Source organism: Boleophthalmus pectinirostris, unplaced genomic scaffold, assembly GCF_026225935.1.
Source record: "Boleophthalmus pectinirostris isolate CB_2022bp ecotype Guang Dong unplaced genomic scaffold, ASM2622593v1 HiC_scaffold_4, whole genome shotgun sequence".
In the NCBI taxonomy this organism is placed as follows: domain Eukaryota; kingdom Metazoa; phylum Chordata; class Actinopteri; order Gobiiformes; family Gobiidae; genus Boleophthalmus; species Boleophthalmus pectinirostris.
In genome coordinates this window covers 240238-268195 of record NW_026571353.1, presented here as the reverse complement: position 1 = coordinate 268195, position 27958 = coordinate 240238, and the positions used below count along the sequence as shown (strand labels likewise).

Genomic DNA, 27958 nt, shown 5'->3' with positions numbered 1-27958 from the left:
AGGACTAAACCAGGGCTAAACCACAACTAAACCAGGACTAAACTGGGACTAAACCAGGGCTAAACCAAGACTAAATCAGGACTAAATCAGGACTAAACCAGGACTAAAACCAGAACTGAAACCAGGATTAAAACCAGGACTAAATCAGGACTGAACCAGGTCTAAACCCGGACTAAACTAGGACTAAAATCAGGTCTAAACAATATGACACTAATAATAGGTGGACACAATTGAAGGCAGCAGTGATCTCATATAAAAATCATTTCTCCATCAATAATATTTTTAATACGGTTAAGTAAAGACTGGGCTTTTTATTTTTCTTTTAACAGACAAAACATCTTATGTTAAAATATTCTAGACTTTGCTTCTCTACAGCAAACAGTTACCTGTTCATGGAGATTTGGGCTCAACAGACAGTTTGAAGAGAACAAAAAACAATTTTCAGGATGTGGTTGTTACATTCATGTCATTTTAAAAAGTGTGACGATATCAAGTAATCCAAAGTATTCAGATTACGTTACTCACCTTAAGAAATTTAATGGATTACGTTACAAACTACATTTTGGGGTATGTAATCTGTAATCTGTAGGGGAATACATTTTAAAAGTAACCTTCCTAACACTGACAGGCACAGTCATAACAGAGATAGACAGTGGAAGAGTGACTGAGTGTACTAGTGTGCAAACATGAGTGGAGTAAGGCATCAGACACATGGGGCACATTCATCGCTTTCCTTCTGAGGCACAGTGGGTTGAGGGTTTATCAGATGCGTTGCTCATGGGCCGGGGCAGTTGTCTGGAAGTAGAACTTCAACAGTGAGACGGATGGTTTTGGGCTGCAGGAGGCTATAGGTGTTGTCGAAGCGCAAAACATCTGTGAATGGAGCAGGTTACAGAGTGATTACACAGATTATTCTCATACTTTATGGTGCATTAACTGCTAACACATCACATATGTTACCTTTTCTATATTTGCTGAAAACTACATATTAACATGTTTAATAAGTTTTAGTTTTGTTTTTGATGATGCCCCTCTTTGCTCCCCATGCGAAGTTACTCCCCTTCAGAGCACTATCACAACACAATTAGTGTGTGTCTCAGTAATGAAACTACTGCACATCACATCAGGTTTGTCAAGTTGCAGTGTACAATTTTGTATCATGTTTTGTATATTTATGGAGAATGGTAGTGTGGGAGCATGGGGGACATAGGCTTGTGGGCGGAGCATTGGAGGGAATGCTGTAATTCCAGTTAAACCAGCCAACTGTGAGGAGGGTTGGAAATGGGCCCGAGAGAGATCACTAGATTACTGAAATATGCCTGTATAACATGTAAAACCTCTTCAGGCATGATTTTGATGAACATGGCCACATTATAACAAGGTAGAAAGCTTTAAAAAGTCAATGAATATTAATTATTAATAATCTCCATGGAGATAAGCAGGTGATGAAGCATTCACAAGAAAGATTACAGTGTTAATTTTGATAAGATAACAGCATTATAACATGGCATAAAGTTATGTTAAAATAATGAGTCAATTCTGAGTAATACTGGACCTTTAAAGCTCGTTGCATTGTTTACTTGTCAGTCACATGAACATTGTACATTTGACATAAAGCAACCTACTTTATATCACATTTTAGATGTTTTTTTTCTTCAAATTCTCCACTGAAATTGAAATGTTAAATGGACCACAAAGAAAACATGGTTTAGTAGCATTTATAGGCAAAAATGGGTGGGCTGGATAAGGTTAATAGTTCAAAGTACTCAAGTTCAGATTCTACATTCAAGCCACTGAACTTGGTTCAGTGGCTTGAATGTAGAAATGCCCGAGACACAGTACTCACAGACTCCAGGCACTTCACACGTCAGAGATCCATCCTCGGGCACCAGGTGGGCATTGTAGCGCTGGCTGACCACCACTTCCCTCATCTGGGATGCTTTCTGACGATCAGCCTTTTGACTCTTCAGGAAGACACCAAAGCCAATGTCACCACTGTCACTGCAAAACTGCCACCTGCACACAGCACTGGCTTCAGGGCTACCATCATGGTTCATTATGGAAAGTAAAGACGCCAGAGTACTGCGTTCTGAAGACTTGGAACACATATGGAACAGACTGAGTTGCATTATATTAAGAGGCATATACAGTATACAGTTGATGTATGCTAGATTAAAAATTTCATAAACATGACCTGTGCCCAGAGCTACGTTGGATTTGGATATTTACTGTATTTTCTATTTTCAAACTGTTTTCACAAATAAACCGCACTGGACTTTAAAGGAAACACAACAGTGTGATGGGTGAGTGGTTTTGTTTGTTTGGCACGTTCACGGTGACTCTAAGCTTTGTTCAGTTGTGGTGTGTAGGGAGGGTGCTGTCTGGGGCCGCTGGATTGTCGGCGTGTTCACAGTGACTCAGTTGTTCAGTCATGTCTAGAAGTGGCACACTGCACTCGCTTTTTCGGTTCGTTCCTCCGTTCCGTTCCTCGTCGGCGTGGAGTGATGAGTGTGTCTGTGGGTGTTTTTGGCTGTGCGGTCGCTGTCTGCTCCGTGTGTGTTTGTGTGTTCTGCAGGGTGGTGCAGCTTTGTAGTTTACTGAAGTTGTGCTGGGACACTCGTGTGGATTCTTGTATAGGGCGCTCTGAATTGTGGCGTGCATTCGTTTTTTGATGGGGTTAGAGGCTTAAGCCCGGAAAATACGGTAAATCCAGTAAGACCCTCTTTGATCTGAATGGTCAGTACCTAAACCTCAGCACCTGCACCAATCATGAGTCAGTGCTACTGCAGCCTCTGCGGCTCAGGGAGGGAATTCTGGAAGTTCTGAACTTATGCATATCTGTGTGTGTGTGTGCATGTGTGCGTGGGCAAGTGCATACCTGAGCACACAGCCGGGCAGCAGGATGTCGTAGTCAAGCTGTCGTGTGGAGCGGCGGCTCACACTCAGGCTCTGCTCGTACTCCACCTTCACATGGTCTCTGACGTAGTAGGAGCGTGGCACAGGGCCCACGTGGTTAATCTACAGAGAGAGGAAGAGGAAGAGGCCTATTAATACTTTGTAGTGACATCATGCTGAGGGTGTTCTGCATGTATATCTAAGGTGGAATGTTCAGCAGTTACCATGGTGGCACAATGCAAACACAATTAACAAACACTCTCTGAAATGTTTTAGAAGAAAAAAATACAGCTGTGATTGAATTCATTTTCAGGAGCCTGTGATCAGTCCAAAGTGTTCATGGTCCAGTTTAGGAATTTGATTTTCAACAAAAAGGTGATAGCGACTCACTGAAAAAAACTGTTGGCTAATGTTAGCTAGCTTGTGACGGTAGTCTTACTCGAGGGACTTGTTTAAAAGCACAAATCAGATCACCTGCTGTAATTCCAGCTAAGTCAGTCCAAAGCCTCAGACGCTTCAGTGCTTACAGTTAGCATCACACTCCCAGCATCACGAGGACGTCAGATGTGTTCAAAAGTATCAAAATGATGCCATTTTCTGATCTGTTATGTTTATCCATGTTTCCTCCTCACACACACACACAGACACACACACACACGCACACACGCACACACACACGCACACACACACACACGCGCACACACGCACACACGCGCACACACGCACACACACACAGACACACACACCGACTTGTGTTTTGTTTCATTAGGATGACCAAACGTCCGTATTTCCCCGGACATGTCCGTATTTTGGGTCATGTCCGGGGCGTCCGGGTTTTTTTTTTTTTTTTTTTTTTTTTTTTTTTTATAAAGTGATGCAAATGTCCGGGTTTTCATTACCGCTCATTAAACTGAGCGTCTCTTGTACCGTCTGTGACTCAGAAGGAGCGAGACACAAACAGTCGGTGAGCCTGCAACATGCCGAAGCACAAATGCGCATTAACAATGACTTGTACAAGAAATTCTCCGTTTTCCGTCCTGGTCGAGACAAGTGGGAGGTCATGTGCACAGGTTGTGAGTGAGAGTACAGTGTCCCTTGTTTATCGTGGGGGTTACGTTCTAAAAAATAACCCGCGATAGGTGAAATCCACGAAGTAGTCATCTTTATATTTGACAGTTATTCTATCTGTGTTAAGGCTGTAAAACCCCTCACCACAAACTTTATACACTTTTCTCAGAAAGGACAGCTACAACCCTTTTTACTTCCTTCTTAAAACTTATTGCTGCTGTCGTCTTTGTGTTATTTTCCTCCTTCTTTATGTAACAAACTGAAGATTCATTTATTCCATAATGGAGCCCAACAGCGCAGAGTCCCGCACGGGTCCATTTTTGGAGACCCCCAGTACAACACCGCACCCGCCAGTACAGGACCGCACCTGCCGGTTAACCCGAGATTATATCAAATTTTTGCGCTGCCTACGCCACGGATTGAACCAATACTAAACCAGGACTAACCCAGGACTGATTCCAGGACTGAAGAGGAGGACTAATCCACGACTGAACTAGGACTAAAACAGGACTAAACCAGAACTGAAACAGGACTCACCGTCAGGACGGGCTTTGAAGTGACTCAGGAGAATGGACCGGCTCAGCTCCGCACCTCACGGAGGTAAGTGCCCGATCGCGCTTTGCGGACAAACTGCTCGGCGTTTTCTCTTAAGTCCAAGATTAGTCCTGGTTTAGACCTGGTTTAGTCCTGACCCACCCGTGTGTCATTACTACCCGCCTGTAATACACAATACGCGTTCATACGCTGTAAAAAATTGCACACACAAAAAAAAAATCCGAGAAACGCTGAGACCCCCCTTACACCCTTGTCATCAGAAAGCCCCCTAGTCAGAAGGCCCTGTAGTGAGAAGGTCCACTAGTCAGAAAATCATTCCCTCTTCTATTGGTTTGTCAGCAACATATCTCTTGAACAACTGAATGTATATTTGATGAAAGCAACAGGGAATAATTCCTGGATATCAGGGAAGAATTTGTAAACTTTTGGATGTATACCAATTAAAAATGGCTGCAACATCAACATTTTTTGAGATATTGACAGGAAAACGCATAATCATGCTTAACAGCATTAGCTAAGGCCAGCATGACTTAATTTGTTGGTTTACAAACCCACTAATGCTATATTAAAAGAAAAAGATTTAAAATAAAATTGAAATGAAGGTTGTAGAGCTCCAATTACTGAACATTTTGCAAGTTGTTGCCTGAAAATCAGACAATTATTAACCCTGTTACATTTAAGACAGACATTTGCTGTATTTTAAGGGTTTAATATATTTATTATTTTTAATATTTACTTTTTTAAATATTTAAAACTTGAAATACAATTTCATTTGTAACAATTTGTAACACTACAGTACCTGAACATGGATTTGTTTTGACTAGAGGGCCTTATGATGATAAGGCTGACTCCGGTAATACAGCAAGTGCTCCACTGTGTTTTTAAACTTTATACACCTTCACAAAAATCATTATAATAATAACAACAACAACAAATTCAGACCTAGAAATTCCAATCTATACTGAATTTAAGGTAAAAGTTAACTTCAGAACTTTAACAGTATTTGAGTATTTTGAGCTTTGAGGAAGCCTAATAATAAAAGATTATTAAGAAATGAATAATCTTATGAATGAAACAAAACTCACCTCCTGGTATGTTTGAACTTAACAACATTCTAACCATGGCCTTAAAGCTCACTAGTCAGTTTTGCATAATATATAACCTGTAAAGTGGAACTAAACACTACTAAACTGTGTATATCGTTTTAACAGCATTGTGCTGCCTTAAGAGACCACTGCAGTTTCAAGTAGTTGATGACATCACAGAAGACTGCCCTAATTACAGCCAAGCCTTCCTGAAATATGTATACTTGTTAGACCAGTCATACTGTTCTTTATAACACCGTCAGACTCCGCTCCTCCTCCTCCGTCACTCTCACTTTTAGTCCTCCAGGTACTGCTCAATTAAGCAGCTCTGTCTGAAGAATTGCTATGTGACATTTTACCAAGTGCATGACTCTAGGTTTGAATATACTGAAAAAGCAAGTTACAGTCCAGTGGGCAGGGACAGGGGGTACGGGGACACTTCAAGAAGCACTCAAGCTGAAACAATGCAGGATTACTCAAACATACAAGAAAGTGATAAAACAGAAATCAGACTAAGCTAATGATAAGTTAACATTGATCTAACATATTTAATATAATGCTCCCTTTTGGCTGTAAACACTGTGATAAAATTACTGTAGGTTAAATTGTTAGTCTTTTTTGAGACTTGTTTCAGTATTGATTATTGATCTAATGAGTATGCAGTTTAAATATATTAGTATGTGAATTTACACTACATTATTATTTATTATCTTTTATTTTATTTATATGCCTGAGAAAGAACTGAAACAAGCCAAAAAACAACTTACCTCAGTCAGTGCCACACACCAGCACATTTCACCACTCACTTCAACAAACATTCAGCAAGCAGCCAGCAGAGGGAGCTGCACTTCCCCCTCTGGCTTCAGGGCTGACAGCCGACATCACAAGTAACACTTTCACAAACATTTTATTGAAGACCATACAAAAGGAGCAGCCCCAAAGGCAAACACACACATTTCTCTAAACATCACGAATTCTATCCTGTCACATTCTAGAATGTGATGATGTCATCATTTTAGATGGAGGGCAGGAGCTTAAATGTATGTAACTCTATGAGAGATTCAGTTTGGAAAAACAAAAAACAAAAAACACATCTGATCTACAAATGTAGTTTGATCTTGCCATATTGATCTTATGGCTTAAAGTCCTTTCAGCTGACAACAGTTATGTCTTTGGGGTGGAGTAATGGCACCACTTTTATTGCTGATATCTCTGTGTATATCTTATACAGAGATAGTGGAACAGAGTGTGGGCCCTACGCCCTGTCACGTCTCGAACCAAAACCGAACATGAGCGTTCAGGTGGCTCATCTATCATTCTGAACAAAAACCTTTCTCTCCTCAGCTCAGATTAACAGAGTTTAGTGCTTTGCTCATTGATTCTGCCCCATGTTATTTCTTCTCTTTTTTCCTTGTAAGCAGCCATATTTGTTTTAATACTGACAAACTATATGTGTCCCTGACCAGATAATTCACCTGTTAATCACGCCCATATGAACTCAGGGAGACTCACATTTTCACTAAGTACTGAAAAATAGTGCATACTGGAACATTCTTTCAAGCAACAAAATAACATATTGCTGAAGATGATTTTGTGGATAGGCCATGTAATTACACAGATATGAAGATACAGCCATGTCATTAGCAGATTATAAATATATACACGCGGCAACCGCAGAGCCAGAGACTGGACCAGGTCTAAACCAGGACCAAACCAGGACTACACTAGCTCTCCTTGGGGTCACATTGACCCGAAGAAAACATTTTTCCTTCCCTTCCTTTCCTGTCCTTCTTGGGGTGGGTCAATCAGACCCAAAAATTAATTTTGAAATAAATTTTTGCCAGGCAAAAAAATACATTTTTGGATCTGATTAATCCAAGAGAGCGGGAAGGATATATATTTTTTCTTTTCTGTCAATGTGACCCCGAGGACAGCGTGAGGGCTAAGAGCGCAGCTGCCAAGCCGATCACCTCCACTGATGGTTTTATGTAATAAATACACTAAAGTCTCTCTCAGCCAGGTCTCTCATCGTTCCCGGGAAACCGCCGCAAAATGAGTGCGTCTACGTGCACATCAGTATCCCGGTTATGATCGGATTTTTGAGTATCCCGCTCCTGGTTTAGACCTGATCCTGTCCTGGTCCAGTCCTGGTGTAGTCCTGGTGTAGTCCTGGCGATCGGCTCTGTGCCCCCCCCCCCCCATCCCTACCCCCAGCATCTCTACTGTGTGTGTAAGGTCGGACTAATGGGCTTTTCGGACCAACAGGCTGATCCCGCAGTGATGTGTACGACATTTTAGCTATAGAAAGTTGCAACGATTTAGCTAAAACATGTGAACGAATGAACTAAAACGTGGTGTAGCGACAATTTTACTCCTAACCTTTTGTCGTTTCTGGGTGCAGAGGATCCAGGCCTAACGCACTACCAGGTTGGTACAATACATTATAAAGCAGAAAGGAGTAGAGTGGGTGGATAGATGCAAAGTAATATTATCTAGTTGAATAGTGAAAGTTTGACCACCAACCAGAAAGAGAGCAGTAAAAACCATGTGACCTCCTGTCACCCATACACCCAGTACAGTGGCACCTGTGAGTTCATGGGGTTTGACTCCACCCTGCCCTCTTGTGGCCAAGCCGAATATAGGTCACCCTGTGCCCAGACATAAACAGCGACCCAAATTAACCCCAGTCTAAACGAAAGAAGAACACGTGGCAACGATTTAGCTAAATCGTGGGAACAAATTAAATAAACGTAGGAACGAAATAATCATTTGAGGTCGATTTAGTATCTTATGTACGTTATCAGGAGAGCTCCAGAGAATTCTGCCAGTGCAATGTCATCACCATGTTTAACTCTACTTCCTCTAATTCTCTACATATTTTTCAACTTTTCTCCACAAATTGCTTCTTAATTGGTGTACATTTATAATTTAAATATAAATAACATTATCAACAGAGAATTAAGTCAAAATGAGACAATCATCAAACCCTGTCATCTACACTTTTAACTCCATTTGAATAAAATATGTTGTCCAATCTCAAGTCATGTGCACTTTAAGCTCTAGAGCAGGGGTGTCAAACTCATTTTGGTCCGGGGGCCATATCCAACCTACTTTGATCCCAAAGGGGCCGGATCAGAAAACTCATGGCATATAAACCCCAGAAATAACAATAAGTACAAATATTTGTGCAGAGAAATGCAAATCTATTACAGAAATCTTTTTTTTTTATTGATGAACTCTTTCTTTTACAAAATATTATAATATTAAGAACAACCTGAAACTTTAAGAAAAATGCAATTTCAACATTAACAATGTTTTAACATTAACTTGTATGTAAATAGGAATAAGTCAAATTTTCTTGGAAAATCCTGCACTTGGTGTCCACTTTTCTAATTTTTGACATTTTGCTGATGAGGGTGTCACGGTTAAAAGTCCAAACGATCGTCCTTTAAGAGCGTTTGGAAAGAGGTAAGTCTTCATTTGTGCTGCTCTGGTGGGAGGGGCCACGCACAGAGGCGCTGGAGACGCTGATATGCTAAGCAGTGCGGAAAATTACCAATATTTTAATAGAAAATATAATTAAAATATTTTTGTAGAAAATCAGCTGAGGGCCAGATTAAAGGTCTTGAAGGACCGGATCTGGCCCCCGGACCATATGTGTGACACCTGTGCTCTAGAGATTGTACATTGTGCTGTAAGATGTGATTTCCTCGGGTCTTCCACACAACACAGCCCAGGAGAGTGCACCTGCATGGGCCACACTCTACAGCAGAGGCTGGCTCTCTCTGGGACAGTGCTGGAACTCCTTTGTCTCCTGGGGCCAGTTAATCTGAGGAGACGCCACAGGGAGAGTCAGTTTGAGGGGTAAACCCAGAGCAGGGCTGAGGTAGAGGGTAGTGTAAGGGCATCCTATATATATCCTATAGGGTCTCTGCAGGCAACCAGAGGTGGGTAGAGTAGCTAAAAAATTTAGTCGGCTCAAGCAAGAGTAATGCTACTTTGAATATTATTACTCAGTATCATGTGTAGTGGAATGAGAAGAGTAAGCAAATTGTATTCAAGTAACACTACCTACTGTTACTTCATTACCCATGTAGTTAAAATCATGATTTCCAAAAAGCACTCCTGGAAGTACAATTTCTTTCAAAACTTACTCAAGTAAATGTAAGTAAGTACTACCCACCTCTGTACATGACAACAGGCTCCATTCTCACTTGGGGGCTGGGTCTCTACAATGTATCAGCTCATATTGTTGTATACTGTTTGTTGCCATTTTGATCATTAGGATAACAACTCTCATGGCTGCAGTATTTGAAGTTTTATAATTTTCTACACAAACAGCAAAATATCCTGTCTTTTTTGCTGCATAAAGGCTGCAAACCCTGTAGTTTAGAGCTGCACAATATGTTCTGAAATGCGATTCTTGTATTGGTTTGTTAGTTCAGATTTTAGTCTTTTTTTGTCAGTTCTTCTGGGTGCATCTAAAATGTGAATTTTGAACAGAATTCTCTAATTAAAACATACATTGCAAATCTGATCACAAACACAATGCTTGTCAGAAAACTCACAATTAGATATTTTTTTCCCAGATCATTCAGCCCTAAAGTCTCTCCGTTTTGGCTCTCAGACACAGAGCCATATTGTTGAACATTCAGGCCATTTACCTACATATATCTACATCTATATATCTACATAGATCACACCTGCTGCTTGTGTCCAACCAGAAAGTTACAAGATTTGTAATTAAAATCTTAAATGGGATCATGTTTTAGTGAAATTAGTAGACTAAGCTGTCATATGCACTTTACTGTCAGTACCCAGCCCCACACAGCAAAAAGGGACATAACTACTTCAGCTACTGCAATTACAACAACTACTACTAAAACTATTGCAATTACAACAACTACTACTAAAACTACTGCAATTACAACTACTACTACTAAAACTACTGCAATTACAACAACTACTACTAAAACTACTCCAATTACAACTACTACTACTAAAACTACTGCAATTACAACAACTACTACTAAAACTACTGCAATTACAACTACTACTACTAAAACTACTACAATTACAACAACTACTACTAAAACTACTGCAATTACAACAACTACTACTAAAACTACTGCAATTACAACAACTACTACAACACCATCCAAAGGTTTAAAAAGAGAGAATGGCAGAGTTGCAGTCACATAAGATAATTAATTTCATTTGCAAAAAAAGAGGAGATGCCTTTTAAACCTTCTTGTTGTGATTCAAACTGTTCTGTGTCTCTGTTACATTATGGAGGGGGCCAAGCCACACACTCACCCATGTGCGGCAACGGGGGTCTCCGTCAGGGTCCGTCCTCGTGCCTCCGTAGATGGCAGGGAGCTCTTCTACATCAATGTATTTCAGCAGCACTTCCTGCCAATTTGCTAAACCAACAAACATCATCAGAGCAGTAGAAGGTAACCTGGCGTATATTACAAATTGGACTGTCAGCATTGAAAAGCAAATAATAATCTATACTAAAAGTAGTATTGAAACTAAGTACTAATTTGAGCAGCTATCAATACAGCTATCAAAACAATGTTTTGTTTTGTTTTTGAACAAAATGATCTTTCACTCCCCTCAGATGAACAGAGTTTAGTGCTTTCATCATAGTACTCTTTTCTATTCCCATGTGTCTTTATATGTGTGTAATCCCTCAGTGGTCCAGTAGGTTCCATAGTGTCCATGGGCGTGTACTAGTCTATGTGCTCTTCTACTTGCTCTGATAGAGCCCCAGATCATTCTAAAGCTGTTCAGGAAAGACTCATTGCTCAAATGAGTATCTAGTTTCAATATTAGTTTTAATATTGATTAGTATCAGATTTTCGATACATTTAACAACCGTATTCACAAGCAATGTCAATGTATACATTGTAAGAATTGTGAACAGAAACAGCGTGGCGCTCACCTCCGAGGATGTGGATCTTGTGACGCGTGTTCTCGCTCAGGAAGTGTTTAACCAGGTTGTAGGCCACAGGGAAGAGCTTGGGCGCTGAGCAGACAAAACACTCATGCTTCATCCCAATGTCTGAATCCTATCTTATTTCAGACTAAACCATCTGAACCCACCTTTGATGACGAACAGACGCTTCAGACCCTCTGGGTAGTTGTCCTCAAACATCTGCAGGATCTACTCACAAGAGAGCAAAAGTGGGTAGTACTCAGCTACATTTACTCATTACATTTAATGAAGTAACATTTTAAAAGGAAAATGTGCTTTTAAGAGTACCATTCTTCAAACATACTTTTACTTTTATCCAAGGAACTCTGACTGCATTTAAAGTCCTTTAATATATAAAAAGGGACTAGCCTAGGTGTTTCAGCAGCATGGGCCTTTTTCAGGCCATACAAGAAAGAAAGGTGCCAGGTGCATTTAAACAGAACCGGCAACCAGCACTGTGACCATTGAGGGAAGCCACAGCACAGTGGGAAACATGTCACGCCCTTGCCTGAGACCTGAGTCTTCATTGTTGTGTGTGTGGACGTGGGCAGAGTCTGCTGGGAGGACCTGCTCTCACTCTGCACTCAGGCCCCATGCTGCCGAAACACACTGGCTAGTCCTGTTTTATATACAGTATTAAAGGACTCTGAACGCAGTCAGAGTGCTTCGGATTTTTTCTTTTTAATGTTTGTAAATGAAGTTTTTCCACTGTGATCTTGATGAGCATCTGACCTGAGCATTAATTGACCCACTCAAGCACTCATCTTTCTCTCTTATACTTTTACTCCCATTGAGTAAAATTTATTTTTGAAGAACATTTACTCAAAATGCTGTGGTTCCTCTTCCCACTGTGACTAAGTCTACAAATGACAAAAGCTTTATATTGACAATATGAAATTGAATGTTTGTGTTCCTTACAGCACTCCTTCAGTTATGATGTAGTTTGTCTCATTTTTGTGTCTGCCCTTTGGAAAGACCAGATTTTGTGACTTATTTAATTCATGTTTTGTCCTTTCAATGACATTAAAGAGAGGGTATTAACTTCTATGATGAATTTACTGCTAACACATAACATATCACCATGTCACCTTTTATTGTTTTTAAAATGTTTTTAAAATGTGTGTATCACACTAATGAACTACTGCACATTCCATCAGGTCAAGTTGTTGCGTACAATTCTTTATCATGTTTTTGTATAATTATGGAGAATTGTCGTGTGGGAGCATGGGTGATGTAGACTTGAGGGCGGAGCCTTGTACTCTTACAGGTAACTGTAAACAGAACATGTTTTTGATGAGGAAACAATGTGACATGGTAGAAAACTCCAAAAATCAATTGCATAATACTCCCTCTTTAGGCAATAAGATTAATGTAAGATTTGGGGTGACATTGACTCAGTGGTTAGCGCAATTGTCCCCCCAACCCGAAGGTCACAGGATCAATTCCCGTTCAGACCAAGTCTTTAGGCAAGACACTTACCCCACATTGGCCATGAATGTAGTGTGTGTGAGTGTTGGTGGGGGAAGGGCGATGGCTGGGCCCAGGGCAGCTGTGTCTACAATAGTATCTTAACACCATGAAGTGTGAAGTGAATGAATAACACTGTGCTTTGGGTGTCTTGAAAAGCACTACTGTATGTATGTATCCATTACATTATAGTGAGAGAGAGAGAGCTCAGGTTGGCATACGCCCCAAAACTATTTGTTACCATGGAAATCCCTCATGTTTGAGGTGGAGGCACCTGGATAGTGCTCAGTATTTCTCTCTACATAAGTGACATACCTCTCCATATGTTTCTATGGCTGGTTTCCATAGATGCTTCAGCCCCAGACCCTCCACATCATAGATCATAGTGATGGACTCCACGTTTCTGTTGAGCTGTGCACAGACACATGTGAGCCCTATATGAACACAAGTGTGATGTGTAGACGCTTTAAGAGTGTGAATATTCAATAGAGCAGGATGGAAGCAACTCGAGGCAAAATTACTATAACACATTTTCAATAATTACCTGACAATACTACTGGCTTTTAGTGTCAGTTTTCTTTTCTGTTACAAGGCATGGAAAATAGGCTATGCTAAAAAATAGTATTATATGTGGTTAAGTATGTATTAGTTAGTACTAATTCTACCTAATACATAGTTAGAGTTAGGGTTACACTACATTCAAATTACACTACTAAATATAATGTTCAGTCAATGGTAAAAGTCTTTAAACCTTGCTCTGATATCAGTGTTTTTAGCCTTTGCAGAGTGACTTGACTCTGACAGACAGTGCTGTGTATGTGGCTCACTCTCTCAGACTGCCGGTCGCACTCTTGCTGCAGCTGCTCACAATCGCGGATCTTGGACCTGATGAAGTCCTGTTTTGAGGCAGACAGGAAGAGGCCCTTGGGGTCCATGGGGCCGATCACATCGTACCACACCGGGCTGCCCTCGCGGTCGTAGCCACACATGCCTCCAGACAGATACTTCTCTATCACCTGGGACCACAGAGGGAAAGCTGGTCATTACAAGTACTCATGTTACTGTAGTACATTTTGAAACGTGATGTTGCGATAACAAACAATAACGAACCATAATATTGAAACTCATTTGTGCCACTGAAACAATAAGCCTAAAGCAGATTAAAACTTCAAAAAACTGTTCTTAATGTACAATACTGTTAAAAAATAAGAATGGGCTGCAATAGATAAACACTTACTAACTAGAAATTACTTTGCATCTGTAATGAGTCATAAAAGTTAATTAAAGCTTTTACGGAGTAAATCTTGTATAGCAAAAAAATAATCAAAAATTCTTCCAGTAAAATAAAAATATTGTTTCATATATTGAATGATAAGTCAAGAGTAATTATCATGACAGGTTTTTGTTATTGTAAATGAGTAAAATTAAGTCCATTTGTCTCATCTTGTCATTGCTAAGTAGTCTATATCATCCAGTGTTTGAATAAAAGTTTTTATGTTATGGTTGATGTGTGCCTGTATTCTGTTTTGTGCTTCTGTTTTATGCTGCCTCTTGGCCAGGTCATCATTGCAAATGAAAAGATGTTCTCAACTGACTTACCTGGTAAAATATTGAAGAAATAATATAAATAAATAAATGTTCTACACAGACTACTAGTTACTAGTTAAATTTTAACCGATTTATTAGTATTAGTTTGGAACTGTATATATAAATTAAATAGTTTAAAGATGAATTTAGTCATTTCAAACCATAATCTGCATCAGTGCAGGTGATGCTGTTACACGTTATTTATCTGTTTGGAGAAGAGCAGAGGCAGCCATCAGCAGCCTATGTCTGTTTGGATCGCCATCACCATTCTGTCAGTCTGTATCTGGAAGTCCCACAGGATCTTGGCTCGGTCGTTCTCCACAATCTTTGGAGGTGTTTCCCACCGTGACCTTGGGGTCTCCAGCTCGTACTCTGCACAGATGTTTCTGTATACTATGCCTGCCACTTAGTTATGTCGCTCCATGTATGCGTGCCCTGCAGCATCTTACACCCTGCAGTTATGTGCTGGATTGTCTCAGGAGCCTCTTTGCACAGTCTACACCGTGGGTCTTGTCTGGTGTGGTAGCTCTGGGCCTCTATTGCTTGAGTGCCCATGACCTGCTCCTCAGCAGCCAGGATGAGAGCTTCTGTGTGTCCTTCAGACCAGCCCTCTTAAGCCATTGGTAGGATTTCTTGATATCAGCCACTTCAGTTATGTTCCGGTGGTACGCCCCGTGTAGGGTCATGTCCTGCTGATGATGGTCCCTCCAGCACCTCTTCCTCTGGACCCCACTGTCTGAGACATTCTCTGAGCACCTCATCTGTCGGGGCCTTGTCCTTGGTGTACTCAAGGAGCTTGGATGTTTCATCCTGAACAGTGGTTCCCACAGTCACTAGTCTTCGGCCTCCTTCCTTCCGGCTTGTGTACAATCTCAGGGTGCTGGATTTGGGATGGAACCCTCATGGTCAGGAGCTTTCATGTCTTAACATCTGTGGTCTGTATCTCCTCCTTTGGCCAGTTTACGATTCCTGCGGGGATCTGATCACTGGCAAGGGCGTAGCTGTTGATTGACCTGGCCTTAGGACTTGCCTCACTCTTTGCAGGTATTTGGCCGTAGCCGCTTTCCTTGTTGCCTCTTCGAGGTTGCCATTTGCTTGTGGGATACCAAGGTACTTGTAACTGTCCTCAACGTCTGCTATTGTTCCCTCTGGGAGTGAGACCCCCTCTGTGTGGACTACCTTCCCTCTCTTTGTCACCATCCTGCTGCATTTCTCAAGCCCGAATGACATTCCAATGTCTGTACTGTAGACTGGTGGGGTGGATCAGTGAGTCGATGTCTCGCTCACTCTTAGCATACAGCTTGATGTCATCCATGTAGAGAAGTGAGTGATGGTGGCCCCGTTTCTGAGTCAGTATCCGTAGTCAGTGTGGTCGATGATTTGGCTGAGGGGGTTCAGACCTATGCAGAACAGCAGTGGGGACAGTGAGTCTCCTTGGTATATGCCACATTTGATTGACACTTGTGTAAGTGGCTTCCCATTGGCTTCAATGGTGGTTTTCCACAACCACATCAAGTTTGCAATGAAGGCCCTTAGAGCTGTGTTGATATTGTACAGCTCCAAGCACTCAGTGATCCACGTGTGTGGCATTGAGTAGGCTTTCTTGTAATCAATCCAGGCAGTGCACAGGTTGATCTTACAGGTTCTGCAGTCACAGGCATCTGTTCAGTCAACCAGGAGTTGGTGTTTGGCTCCCCTGGTGTTTTTGTTGATGCCTTTCTGTGCTGCGCTCATGTATTGATCCATGTGCCCATTTATCTTAGCCGCGATGATGCCTGACATGGGCTTCCATGTTGTGGAGAGACAGGTTATTGGCTGATAGTTGGATGGGACTGCACCTTTTGAGGGGTCCTTCAGGAGGAGCTACTAGTTGTTAGTTAGCTTGGACTGTGAGTATCGTAATAACCATTTCTTCCACATCCTGTTCATGTAACCCCTCTGACTCAGGTTACTGTAGTAGTATTCCAACAGAGCCTTGTTCTTGCATCTCGCCCATTTCCTCCATGTTCCAGTAGCCCATTTTTCATCAATGTGCTCTGGTTCCCCAGCACCTGATGCAGACCTTGTCTGGCCGGGCGACGCCTGAGCCGGCATCTTGTAAGTTTCATTGTCTCTCATTGTTGTATTTGAACCCTGGTCCCCCAAGTGAAAGTCCAGTGACTTACCAGTTTAGCTAACCAGATAGATAGATATATCTAGATAGATAGATAGATAGATAGATAGATAGATAGATAGATAGATAGATAGATAGATAGATAGAGAGAGAGAGAGAGAGAGAGAGAGAGAGAGAGAGAGAGAGAGAGAGAGAGAGAGAGAGAGAGAGAGCGAGCAGTTTTACCTCGGGGGGGCGCCACTCTGTGAGAATAACGTCTACACCCATTTGCCTTCTGAAATCCAGATGCTGCAAACACAAGTACAAAACATGAGGCCTCATTCATGAAACATTCTTACAAACAAATTGGTACTTAAGTCCTTCTTACAAACAATTCTGGCATTCACAAAACTTTTTCTTAACTAAAAATGTTCTTTTGTAAGAACAAATCCTACGAACAGACAAGAAAACTCATAAGAACAAAAATTCTACTGTTTTTGAATATTATTAGTCTCATAATGCAAAAAAAAAAAACTGAAATTCCTCCATGATTGTAAGTTATATATTTTATTTATTTTATTAAATGAGTTCCTTTAAGCATATTACTCCAATAACATTTATGAGGGGTTTCTGTTGGGTCTAACCAACTTTCTCCAGGCTGCAGTGAGCCTCACTCTGTCCAGTGTCCCAGTGCCTCCATATGGGCCTCTGTCACAGCTCTGCGCCTGGTCACCCCGCTGGACTCAACACCCCCATCACTCCCATCACCCCCATTCACCCCCCATCACCCTGCCTGTCTCCCCCTGACCCGAGCGCACTTTGAGGTGCCCCATTCCAGCCCCCCTTCCTCGCTATTTACCACAGGTCTGCGGTCACAGAAAGCGTGATAAATATGATAAAAGCGACCTCTTATTTCAATAAATGTGTGACTTAAATCTTCCCTCCCTCAGTGTATTCATGTGAGTTTGGACATTAATTAATTAATTAATTCATTCATGACTGGACCTCTTTATTATTAGCTTAAAGGGCCCATATTAGGCTATTTTCTAATCTATGTTATAATGTTTCCTCATCACAAACAGACCAGGGGCCTCATTTATAAAAAACTGCGTACGAGTTGTCGTAAGCTCGAACGTACGCCTAGTGGTCAAGAGACACGTGCGGCACGCAAACTCCATATTTAGGAAACCCACCGCACGAACTAAACCACGCAATCTTTGCTTTATAAATCCCACCTACAGCTAGAATCAGCGCACATAAACTACGTCACGTCACGCCTTCTCCACACCTCCACCTCACCATAAAGGAGCAGGTAAAGTGACTGGTGAATGATATTTCCCTAAACATGAGCCGATAATCAGTGGGTTTGACGGACACACGCAGGACAGAGGGAGGAGGACGCACCACGCAGCACCACGTGATCACGACAAAGCCTTAAATAAGGTTGAACAAATAAACACAAAAGTGAAAGTGACAACAACGACTCACCTTTTCATTTAATAATATTTCATAATATTTAGGCAGCACATCTTTGCAGTAAAGCTCATGTGTTTTCTTGCTGTTTAAAGAGTTTTACTGTTATATTTTTAAGTCTGTCTATGACGTGTGTGGGGACTGACCTTGCATATATGTGTATAAAACGCGCTGTTGTAGTCGCCATTTGGACTGCCCCATGTTCCCTCTAGTGGCCACTATAATGGTTCGGTCTTTTTTGCGAGCATGTTTGGTCTAGTCCTGCCCAGTATTATGTTGAGCGGCTGTTTCGAGTGTGATGTGTTGGACAAGTACTACTGTGTGCGTAAATAATGTGTTGCCGTGTATTTCTGTTTATAATATGTATATCCTTATTATGTGTATTTGTTCAGGCATCCAAATGTAGCCAATATTTTGAGTTCAGTTTAATAATATAATCCTGTTTGTGATTTATACCTGGTGTTTATCCTTATGTAAGTATGCAAGCTAGTATTATTGTTTTCACCTTCATATCTTACTTCTACATCAAATGTTATAATCTTAAGTCTTAAGTTTTTTTCTTTGTTCAAACCTTGCAGTACATTTTTCTAACCAAAAGAGGGCGCTGTTCAGTCACTTTTAATCTTTGTTACTGTCACATTATTTACCTGTGTATTTACCTGTATAATATTTGATTTTAATTATTTCCTTTATGCTGTTTTTGTTACAGAAAGCCACACACAGACAAATCAACACATGTATGCACATGCTGCTACTGTTCATGTTTAAATTGGATTAAAGTTCATTGTCACTTATCAAGTCTCCTGTGCCTTCTAACCAAGGATAGGAAAATCTAGCTGCAACCCCTCAGTACTTTGCACACATACATGTTCCCAACAAGTGGTCCTTCAAGCCAAGAGGGTTGACAGCTTTTCCTAATGGAGACATCAAGGCAGTATGAAGAAGACAAGCAAGTTATCCGTCCAAGGAGGCTCCATTGGCTCCTGGGACATCTGGAGGACTTTGTTCTGGCCTATCCTGTCCATCAGCCTGATGCAGTAGTTTCAGAGGCTAATATGAACATTTCGAGCAGTAACATGGTACCGGCATATCCAACATCCACTCCAGTACATCCAGAAGTCGGAATCGATAGGACACCAGAGATGGAGAAATTGAGAAGGATGGAACGGTGTGTATCACAAGTGCAAGACCAAGTGAGGGAGTTACAGAGCACATTGTGAGCATCTCTAAATCTTGGCAGAGTGAGATCACAAGTGCCGCTGTTCCCACCAGCATGGAGCTCTATTATGCCTCTACTAACTGTTGATGATGCTCCTTCTATCAAAGAATCTGCTATGGGCAGTCTGGAGAACATTGCCCCTCTTCCTTCATTATCACCTGGTCCTGAGCAGACAAACTGTACAGCAAGCCTCTCCTCCCACAGCTGTGCCTCCCACTCCTCAGTTCACAGCGCCTGCTTTCAGTGGAGTGGGAGCTACAGCTCAGCAGCCTGTTTATATTATCTCTTCTATGCAGTCTACAGCTAGATCAGCACCAGTGGTATCCTGGCCTGCAGTGCCAGCCGCAGACCAACCACATCTGCCCTGGCAGCAGCAGCAGCAGCTAAGAGACTTAAACTGCCCCCCCCTGCTATTCTGCCTGGTCTACACAACCCAGTGCTGGACAGTACAGTTACCCGAGACCAATGCAGAGCCAGCCTTCTGTATCTTTCCCTTCTCCCATGCCAGCTCCAGGCTTATTACCCTGGACGTCAGGCCCTGATGTGCCTCTTCCCACTATGAGCTCACAGTACATGTACCAGAATCCTGCTCCCTCCCTGCAGCCTCCTGTCAGCTCACAGCCTGCTGTTCCCCAAAGCACATCTTCCTTCCTGCCAGCAGCTCCTTTGAGCTCCTAACCTGATGGAAATGGCTATATCCTCCTCCTATGGTATTTCTAAGCCTAAATTAGTCACTTTCACCACAGGGAAGGAGAGCGACTTTCTGTTATTGAAGAAGGGACTGGATGGAGTATTTGGGCCCACATCCACATCTTTCTGAGGACTATAAATTCCAAGTACTGTTGGATCATCTTAAGTTTCCAGCTGCATTTGAAATTGCAAAGAGGTACGTTCATGACCCCATGCCATACACCAAAGCTATGCAGGCTCTACAGCAGCACTATGGCCAGCCACGACAACAAGTCCAAAGTGAGATTAACAGCATTCTGAGAGCACCTACATTGAGAGCAGGAGATGCACAAGGGTTTGAGGACTTTGCTCTATCAGTCAGTAACTTGGTGGGACTGTTAAACTCCCTTGAGGGAGCTGCAAAGAGTGAACTGGTGTGTGGCTGCTGAGTAACTCCCTGCTTCATATCAGGACAGTTTTGCTCAAGATTGCCTGACAAGGGGCATCCTGCAGAGTGACTCAGCTGACACGTACACACTACCTGACTTTGCCAGATGGTTAGAGAGGAAATCACAAGCCACTCAGATCTCAAGACAAGCCACTGATAGCTATACGGCCGATAAACCTCGCTTAGACCACAGAGAGAAACAATCTAAGCAGCAAAGGTTACCCTCCTCATCCATCTACTATGACAATGACAAATCTCCCGCACCTGCTGTCATTAACACCTCTGCTCCTACAGAGAAAAAAGATGTTCTTAAAGGAAAGAAAAGGGAGAAATTCAAGCCGTGTTATAAAAGGCTTAGGGAATGTGCAATTAAAACTGCACATAGGCTTAAGGAATGTGCAATTAAAACTGCACATAGGCTTAGGGAATGTGCAATAATTATAATTAAAACTGCACATAGGTTTAGGGAATGTGCAATAATTAGAATTAAAACTGCACATAGGCTTAGGTAATGTGCAATAATTATAATTAAAACTGCACATAGGCTTAGGGAATGTGCAATCAAAACTGCACATAGGCTTAGGGAATGTGCAATAATTAATAGAACAGAAGAATGCAAGGGCTTGCCTGTTAAGGATAATTTAAGGGTCCTGTTGGTGCATCACTCGTGGTCAGACTTGGCCTCATATTTACTTTGTTTTATGGTGTTTGTTGATGTGGTGCTTTGTGTTGTGTTGTTGTCCTGTTTTTTGATAAAGCATGTTACCCCCTGTCCCAAGACAAATTTCTCCCATGGGAGACAATAAAGGATTATCTTATCTTATCTTATTATTTGAGTTTCTGCCCTGACTTCACCAAGCTGACTACCCTACCATCAGATTGTTAGCTGGATAAATGACAATAAAAGATGCTGGAGATGTGGTAGGGGACACCAGCCTGACAGCTGCACTCTAAAAAAGCCCTGTGTCACCTGTGGAGGGCAACACAGATCCTCCATGAGGCCTCCTCCTGCACCAACAGGAGTGTTCTGACTGTGAGTACAGCATCCAGCATGTTGTATCTAGATTAGGCTACACACTCAGGCAGAGTCATGCTCAAAGTAGTCCCAGTTACACTCCATAGTGAGGATACATCTCTCACTACACATGCCATTCTTGACAATGGCTCAGAAAGAACTATTGTTCTGTCTGCAGCAGTTATTACCTGCAATTAAACAAGACTGTAGAATCCCTCAAACTAAGGACTATTAGACAAGAAGTCTTAGAGTTACAGGAAGCATCTGTAACCTTTGACACAAGTGCACCCAGATGCCCAGAACTAAACATCACATCAGCAAAGCTTTTACTGCTAAAGAGCTGAGTCTAGCCAAACAATCCTGCCCTATGGGCACTCTCGCCAGAAATATCCTTGGTGATGTCCCATTTAAAGCATTCAAAGATGTGCAACCCATGCTGCTTATAGGCTCAGACAATGCCCATCTTATTACTCCACTGTCACCTGTCAAAGCTGGTCCTCTGGGCAGCCCTGTCACTGTGAACACATATACATATACAGGGTCCTGCCACCTTTTTGCACCAAACAACTGAGGCCTCGTGCCTGCACATGTCGCTGCTCCCAACTCCATTTCAAGTGTTAATGCACAATGTAGAAAAGCTAGGGCAGTTAGATTTTCTTCCCTGTTGGTCAGAGAAGGAGATCACTTGGTCCAAGCAGGATAAAGAGGCACTGGAACTACTGCAGAACAGAACTGAGCATGTACAAGTAGACATCCAAGTGAGTGTGGGCCTGGGTTTGGGAGGGCACGCGCATTATTCTGTTCTTCGTATTATCAGAGGGCAGCTCTCATGTGCAAGAGCTCTCCTTTACACAAAAATGTAGGGAATATTTTGGTTCGGGTCAGGTTCGGACAGCAGGGTTTGTGTCGTGCGCAGACTCGGGTCACTCTGACGCTTGGTGCGTAAAGACTAAAGTGTTAAAGTTGCGTTCATTAAATCAAAAGCCTGGCTCCTGCAGCGTCCAAGGGAAGAGTTTTGTCTCAGGTCGGGTCATTATTTCATCCTCTGTGTTGGTCACAGAGTGTGTTCTATAGAAGTCTATAGTCACGGTGGAATAAACAGCCCTTCTCCAGGTTTTGGCGAACTAAACACTTAAATGCACAAATCTGAAGGTAATTTTTTATATATGTGGATTTTCTGTTAAGCTCCTGAACAAACACTTCCTCAAACTCTGTTCACTTCTGCTCTTTTCCACGAGTTTCGCTTTTTCCCTGTGTCTCCAGACTTTGCATAGAGCTTACAGGAGGTCCCAAGTTGGTGTAGAGATAAGCAAAGCGCCACACTTAAGACGAGTTTCATAAGTCCTGTGGTTAGCATAGAGAGGATTTGTGTGTAAGCAAGCTTTATAAATGAGGCCTCAGAACAGTAAATTATGGGTAATATATGGTCTTTAAGATTAGGCTATCTGGAATTCCTCCACTGTGGGACAAATAAAGGTTGTCTTATAGTTACGTTAGATTAAGGCAAGAATCTAAGTCCTAGTAATGTTCCCAAAAAGCGTGTAAAGTCCAGGTGTGAGTGCGTGTTTGGGAGGGTGGGGGTAGGGTCTGGTTCTCTGTTACCTTTCGCAGCATGGCCTCAGACTTCTGAACACTGAAGTTTCTGGCTGGAACAGATGAAAGACAAACAAACATGTGCTTTGAGCAGTCAGAGATTGGGCCTGTGTGCTACTGTGTGACTGGCCTGCACAAGAACAGTATTGTTTAATAGTGTGTCTAATGTGCTTAGCTCTGGTGCACATAGCCCTACTCAACAGTGTCACAACACCAGTGTGGATTACAGCTAAAGCCCCAGGGCCCACACTCCAGACGGGGACTTCAGCTCAGAAACATGAGGCCTGCTTTGACTCCAACGCTTAGTTGCAAATAAAAGTCTTCTTTAATAGCTGACTAATGTGTGACAGATCATGTGAACAGGGACGTAGGCCATGGAATGAGGTTATTGGAATCAGATACTAATCAATATTAAAATTAATATTGGAACTACATCTACATTTGAGTAGGGATTGGTACTTAAAAAGTCCTATTCACAGGACAGAAATGCACCTTCCCTAACTAGTTTTAGAGTGATTTTGAAATGTAGTACTTTCTTTTCTGTTCCCCTGTGTCCTTAAATCTGTGTAATCCCTCAGTGGTCCAGTAGGTTCCATCTGGTCTGTGGGCATATACTAGTCTATGTGCTCTTATACTTGTTCCCATACAGCTCATTCTAAAGTTATTCCAGAAAATGCTCATTTCTGTCCTGTGAACGGGACTTTTTTAGTATCAACATCCACTCAAATGAGTATCCAGTTATGTTGAAAATTCAATTGTCTAAATAGAAAGTGTTTTTTATTAGCAATGTGATATCGGAATTGTATCGAGTTTATCAAAATCGAGTTTTAAATCTGAGTATCATGATAACACTAATGACCATGTAATACAACAGTCTTCCCCACACGGAGGAGAGTGTGGGCCTGGTGCATCTTTAATACGATTAGTCACATATGGATTAGGCTGATGCATGGTGAGCTGAAGCAGAGCAGTACTCAGCAGTGTATCTGGTATGGCATGTTTTTATTTGTACATGGGCAGTGCACAACAATACATTAAAGGTGCAATGTGTAACTTTATAGGTGGGGGTCTGTCACCTGCTTGTCTTCATGGAAATATGATTCCTTTACCTGGAATATTCCACAACATAAAGTAAAACTTTAATTTTTTGCATTTACTCAATTAGCCATGCTTTTTATCGCTGCATTACTGCATTTTTATGTAAGCATAGTAACCTATGAACAGATATGAATTTTAACTTGGCCTGTGCATCACCTGCTTGTCTCCATAGATATATATAAGTGTAATTCCATGCTGTGAGGAACATTACCGACAAAGCAATAATATTGCCATCCCTGTGTAATCTGGTAGAAATACTGAAAATACTAAAAATATTGTTCTAAAAACAACATACAGCCATACACATGAGCACATACATTCTCATCTTCTCCCCTTAGTCCCTCCATCAAGTAGAACTGGGAATCACAGGGTCCCTCACAATTCAATACAATACACGATACTTGGTTGACGATATGATATTATTGCGATATGGCAATCCGTGTGATATTTGATATGATGCACATGTTACTCTGGGATATATTGCTATTTTTGTAAGAAGTGAAAACATTTTAGTAACAATATTTCTTTGTTAAACCACTGCTTCTGCCAAGTCAATATGACTATTTAATCATCAAAACAGTGAATATGTCAAGTGCATTGTGCATAAATAAGTTCCCTTCCGCTAAATAAGGAACAAAATTATAGTGCAGTAATAAAATCGTTACTAAAAGATGCAGAAAATGCTCTTGACAATACATTGAAACAGCAGTTAATGATAATGATACTGTATCACCAAATTCACTATTACAATATATATCAGTATTCAGTATTTATTATATTTATGAATTCTTTTGCACACCCCTACCATCAAGGCTCTACATATGCACATGTACATTCCACTTATCAGTCAAATCACACTTATGCCTAATGTGTAGATATCTTTAGGTATCTTTTTACTTTTTTGGTTAGCCATGCAAACATTTGAAAACCTGTACAGGTTAGAATGGGGGGCCATTTCTCAAGGAGCGTGCATTGGCTCACTTCCTTTCTGTCATCACAGACCCACCTCGCAGCCAGCGTAACAGGAAGTGGTCATGCTGGGCGGGAAGGCAGGACAGGATGTCCTGGATTCTCTCTCGAAACTGAAAAAGACATAGAGACAGCACAGATGACATGAAAACATCCACAACAGTCCTGCTAAAACACCACTGATACAGGCCTAAACCAGAGCTAAGCATAGACTAAAATGACTATGAAAGTCATTCTAAATCATCAAAAGATCAGGAGGTTTACATGTATTTAGGGGCAACAAGCTGTACACACATTCAGCAGGGTATTAACTGTTATCACAAAACATATTTAGATCACAATTTTACCTTTTATTGTTTTGAAAATGCTATATTGGCCAAAAACAACCCCTCCCCCCAATGGCAGAGTCAGTCATTTGGGGACCCTAGGCGAACTTTAGTTTGGGGCTCTCATTATAATGCACAATTCTTTTTTTTTTTTTTTAATCTATATTTTTATTGTCTGTTTTCCCCATTGTTCTTGACACATGCACATCTTTATTTATTTGAATTAGGGTGAACTGGAAACTCATCTTATTAGTTCCGTAGCCTATTAGCCAGAACTGAAAGTAGTTTTATTTTTTTGCTAGTACAATTACATTTTTGTTTCCATTACATATGATTATGATTATGATTTATTTTAATGATTATTGTTTAAAAGTAAACTACTCTCATTTAATGTCATATTGAGAGAAAATCAAATTGCTTTGAGGCCTCGGCCATTAATGGCACTGAGGGCAAATTGGTTGGGGGCCCCTCCAGGTTTGGAGGACCTAAGCAGCCGTCTACTTTTGCCTTATAGCAGAGTACATTACAAAAGACAAGTATTTCACTAATGAATCTACTGCACATCATATTAACTTTTTTGAAGTTGTAATTCACACATCTCATATACTAATGGTCCTTATTTAAACTGTGCACTTCACACACTCTCTTCACATGCAGCAGTAAGAAGGTTGTGTCAGTATTGCACCTGTAATTCAACATGTTCAGAGTGCGTGGCTCAGTGGTTTGAGTGCAGGGGCAGACTGGGACCAAAAAACGTCCCTGGACTTTTCCCCCACAAATCAGTCCACAGCAGAAACTGAGGAAAAGTCCAGAACCAGTCTGACCATACAGATTGCCAGTCTGCCCCTGTTACAGTGTTGAGTCAGCACAAATATATAGGGAAGTATCAAAAATCTGATAATAGTTTAGATACTAAACTAGACAGGCCTACTTATTTGAACAAGTATCCATTCACAAAACAGAAACAAACCTTTCCTGAATAGCTTTAAAATGATCTTGGCCAAAACATAAGGACACATGGTCAGATCAAAGAAACTATTATTTAATTGTATTTTATTGTCTGTTTCTATGATTGTGGCATCAGAAATTCTGAATAGATATTGATTATCATGACTACTCCTTTTAGTATCGTGACAACACTAGTGTGGTGCTTAGAGAGAAAACCAGTGTACACCATTATTACTGCACTACAGATGTGTACTCATCCAACATTGTTAATAAGACATTGTGAAATCAAGTCCAGAGTTTTGCAACCTTTATGAAAAGTGTTTATATACTAATATGGTTTATAAAGATGTGATAGATAGAACACTAATGATTTCAAAATATTGGAAGCATGCAGCGTTCTAGTTTGGAGCTCTTGGGAACCACTGTGAAGCTTTGTGGACTTTGGGAATCAGTAATGGCAACATCAGAGAGAACTTTATGCTTCAACACAATTCAGTAATAAACAGTAAATGTGGGCAGTACTCAATTACATTCACTTGAATAGCATAATGTCACACCTACCTGAGTAACATTTTCATTGAAGTAACAGTACTTTTACGTGAGTAAATGTTTTGGTGACTCTTTTACTACTTGTCTGCAAGTGACAAAAGCTTTATTATGTTGACAATATGAAATGATTTGAAGTTTTGTGGTTCTTGCACTGCTCCTTCTGATATGATTTAGTTTGTCTATTGTGTTTGGGTTTTTTTGTTTTTGTTTGTTTGTTTGTTTTTCAAACTGTAAGTCAAATGTTAGGTCCCAACACTCTCTACTCTTTAAGTTAGTCTAAGGCTACTGGAGTAGAACTTTTTTAGTTTTATTTGAGTAATTTCTGGTACTTTGTATTATATTTTTGTAATATTATTTTTAAGTAATGTTACTCTCATTTGAGTACATTTTATATATATATTATATATTATCCATCTACTCTTTATAGACAGATCTTTAGGCCTAGCAGCTTGTGAATTAAATCTATGTTACTGAGATGAAGAATATTTTCAAACGAAAATAATTTCAAGACAGGTCAGCTGGGTGTCAGTGGAATTCTTGTGCATTCCAGCTGTAGTTAGTTGGTCCATTTCAGCACACTGGACAGCACTCCATTTCTCCTGTTTCACACATCGCCTGATCATAAGGCTTTAAGAACCGTGCCTATGGCCAAATCTAACAGTGTGACTGTCTCGGATCAGCTGACCCATGACGTGCTGTTATGGTGAATAGCGGCAGACTGACAGCTCCAGCGGAGGAGTAGCCTACATATCTTACATAGGTGAAGGAGAGTACAGACCTGCTCCAGCGCCTCGGCCTGTCGCGGGCTCAGATCCCCCACTCTCCCGCTCATGTCTGCGCTCAGAACCCGGCTCAGCACTGCTCGGTGTGGGGTGATGATGAAGCGCGCATTGACCACTGCCCTCACGGCGCTGGCGATACG

General features: G+C 41.3%; 1 protein-coding gene across 2 annotated transcripts; it reads right to left on the bottom strand.

Annotated features, from left to right (window-relative positions):
* Positions 1 to 291: 291 nt before the first annotated feature.
* Positions 292 to 27958, bottom strand: LOC110172467 (SEC14-like protein 2). Of its 2 annotated transcripts, XM_020938339.2 has the most exons (12): positions 27815 to 27958; positions 25251 to 25326; positions 23156 to 23199; positions 16976 to 17038; positions 13878 to 14066; positions 13366 to 13461; positions 11712 to 11772; positions 11551 to 11634; positions 10920 to 11026; positions 2879 to 3018; positions 1847 to 2016; positions 292 to 873 (listed from the first exon to the last, which is right to left on the bottom strand). In XM_020938339.2, exons 1-12 carry the CDS (start codon positions 27866 to 27868, stop codon positions 776 to 778), a joined length of 1182 nt encoding a protein of 393 aa, XP_020793998.1. In that variant the 5' UTR covers positions 27869 to 27958; the 3' UTR covers positions 292 to 775. The 2 variants fall into 2 exon arrangements, with proteins under 2 accessions (XP_020793998.1, XP_055017784.1); XM_055161809.1 differs by lacking the exon at positions 23156 to 23199 and having other exon boundaries at positions 27815 to 27956.

Coding starts and splice junctions, on each gene's coding strand:
- LOC110172467 (XM_020938339.2), bottom strand. CDS start 27,868: ATGAGCGGGAGAGTGGGGGATCTGAGCCCGCGACAGGCCGAGGCGCTG. Junction 11,635..11,711: donor GCGTCTGTTCGTCATCAAAG/GTGGGTTCAGAT, acceptor TTGTCTGCTCAG/CGCCCAAGCTCTTCCCTGTG. Junction 11,027..11,550: donor CAAGATCCACATCCTCGGAG/GTGAGCGCCACG, acceptor TTGTTGGTTTAG/CAAATTGGCAGGAAGTGCTG.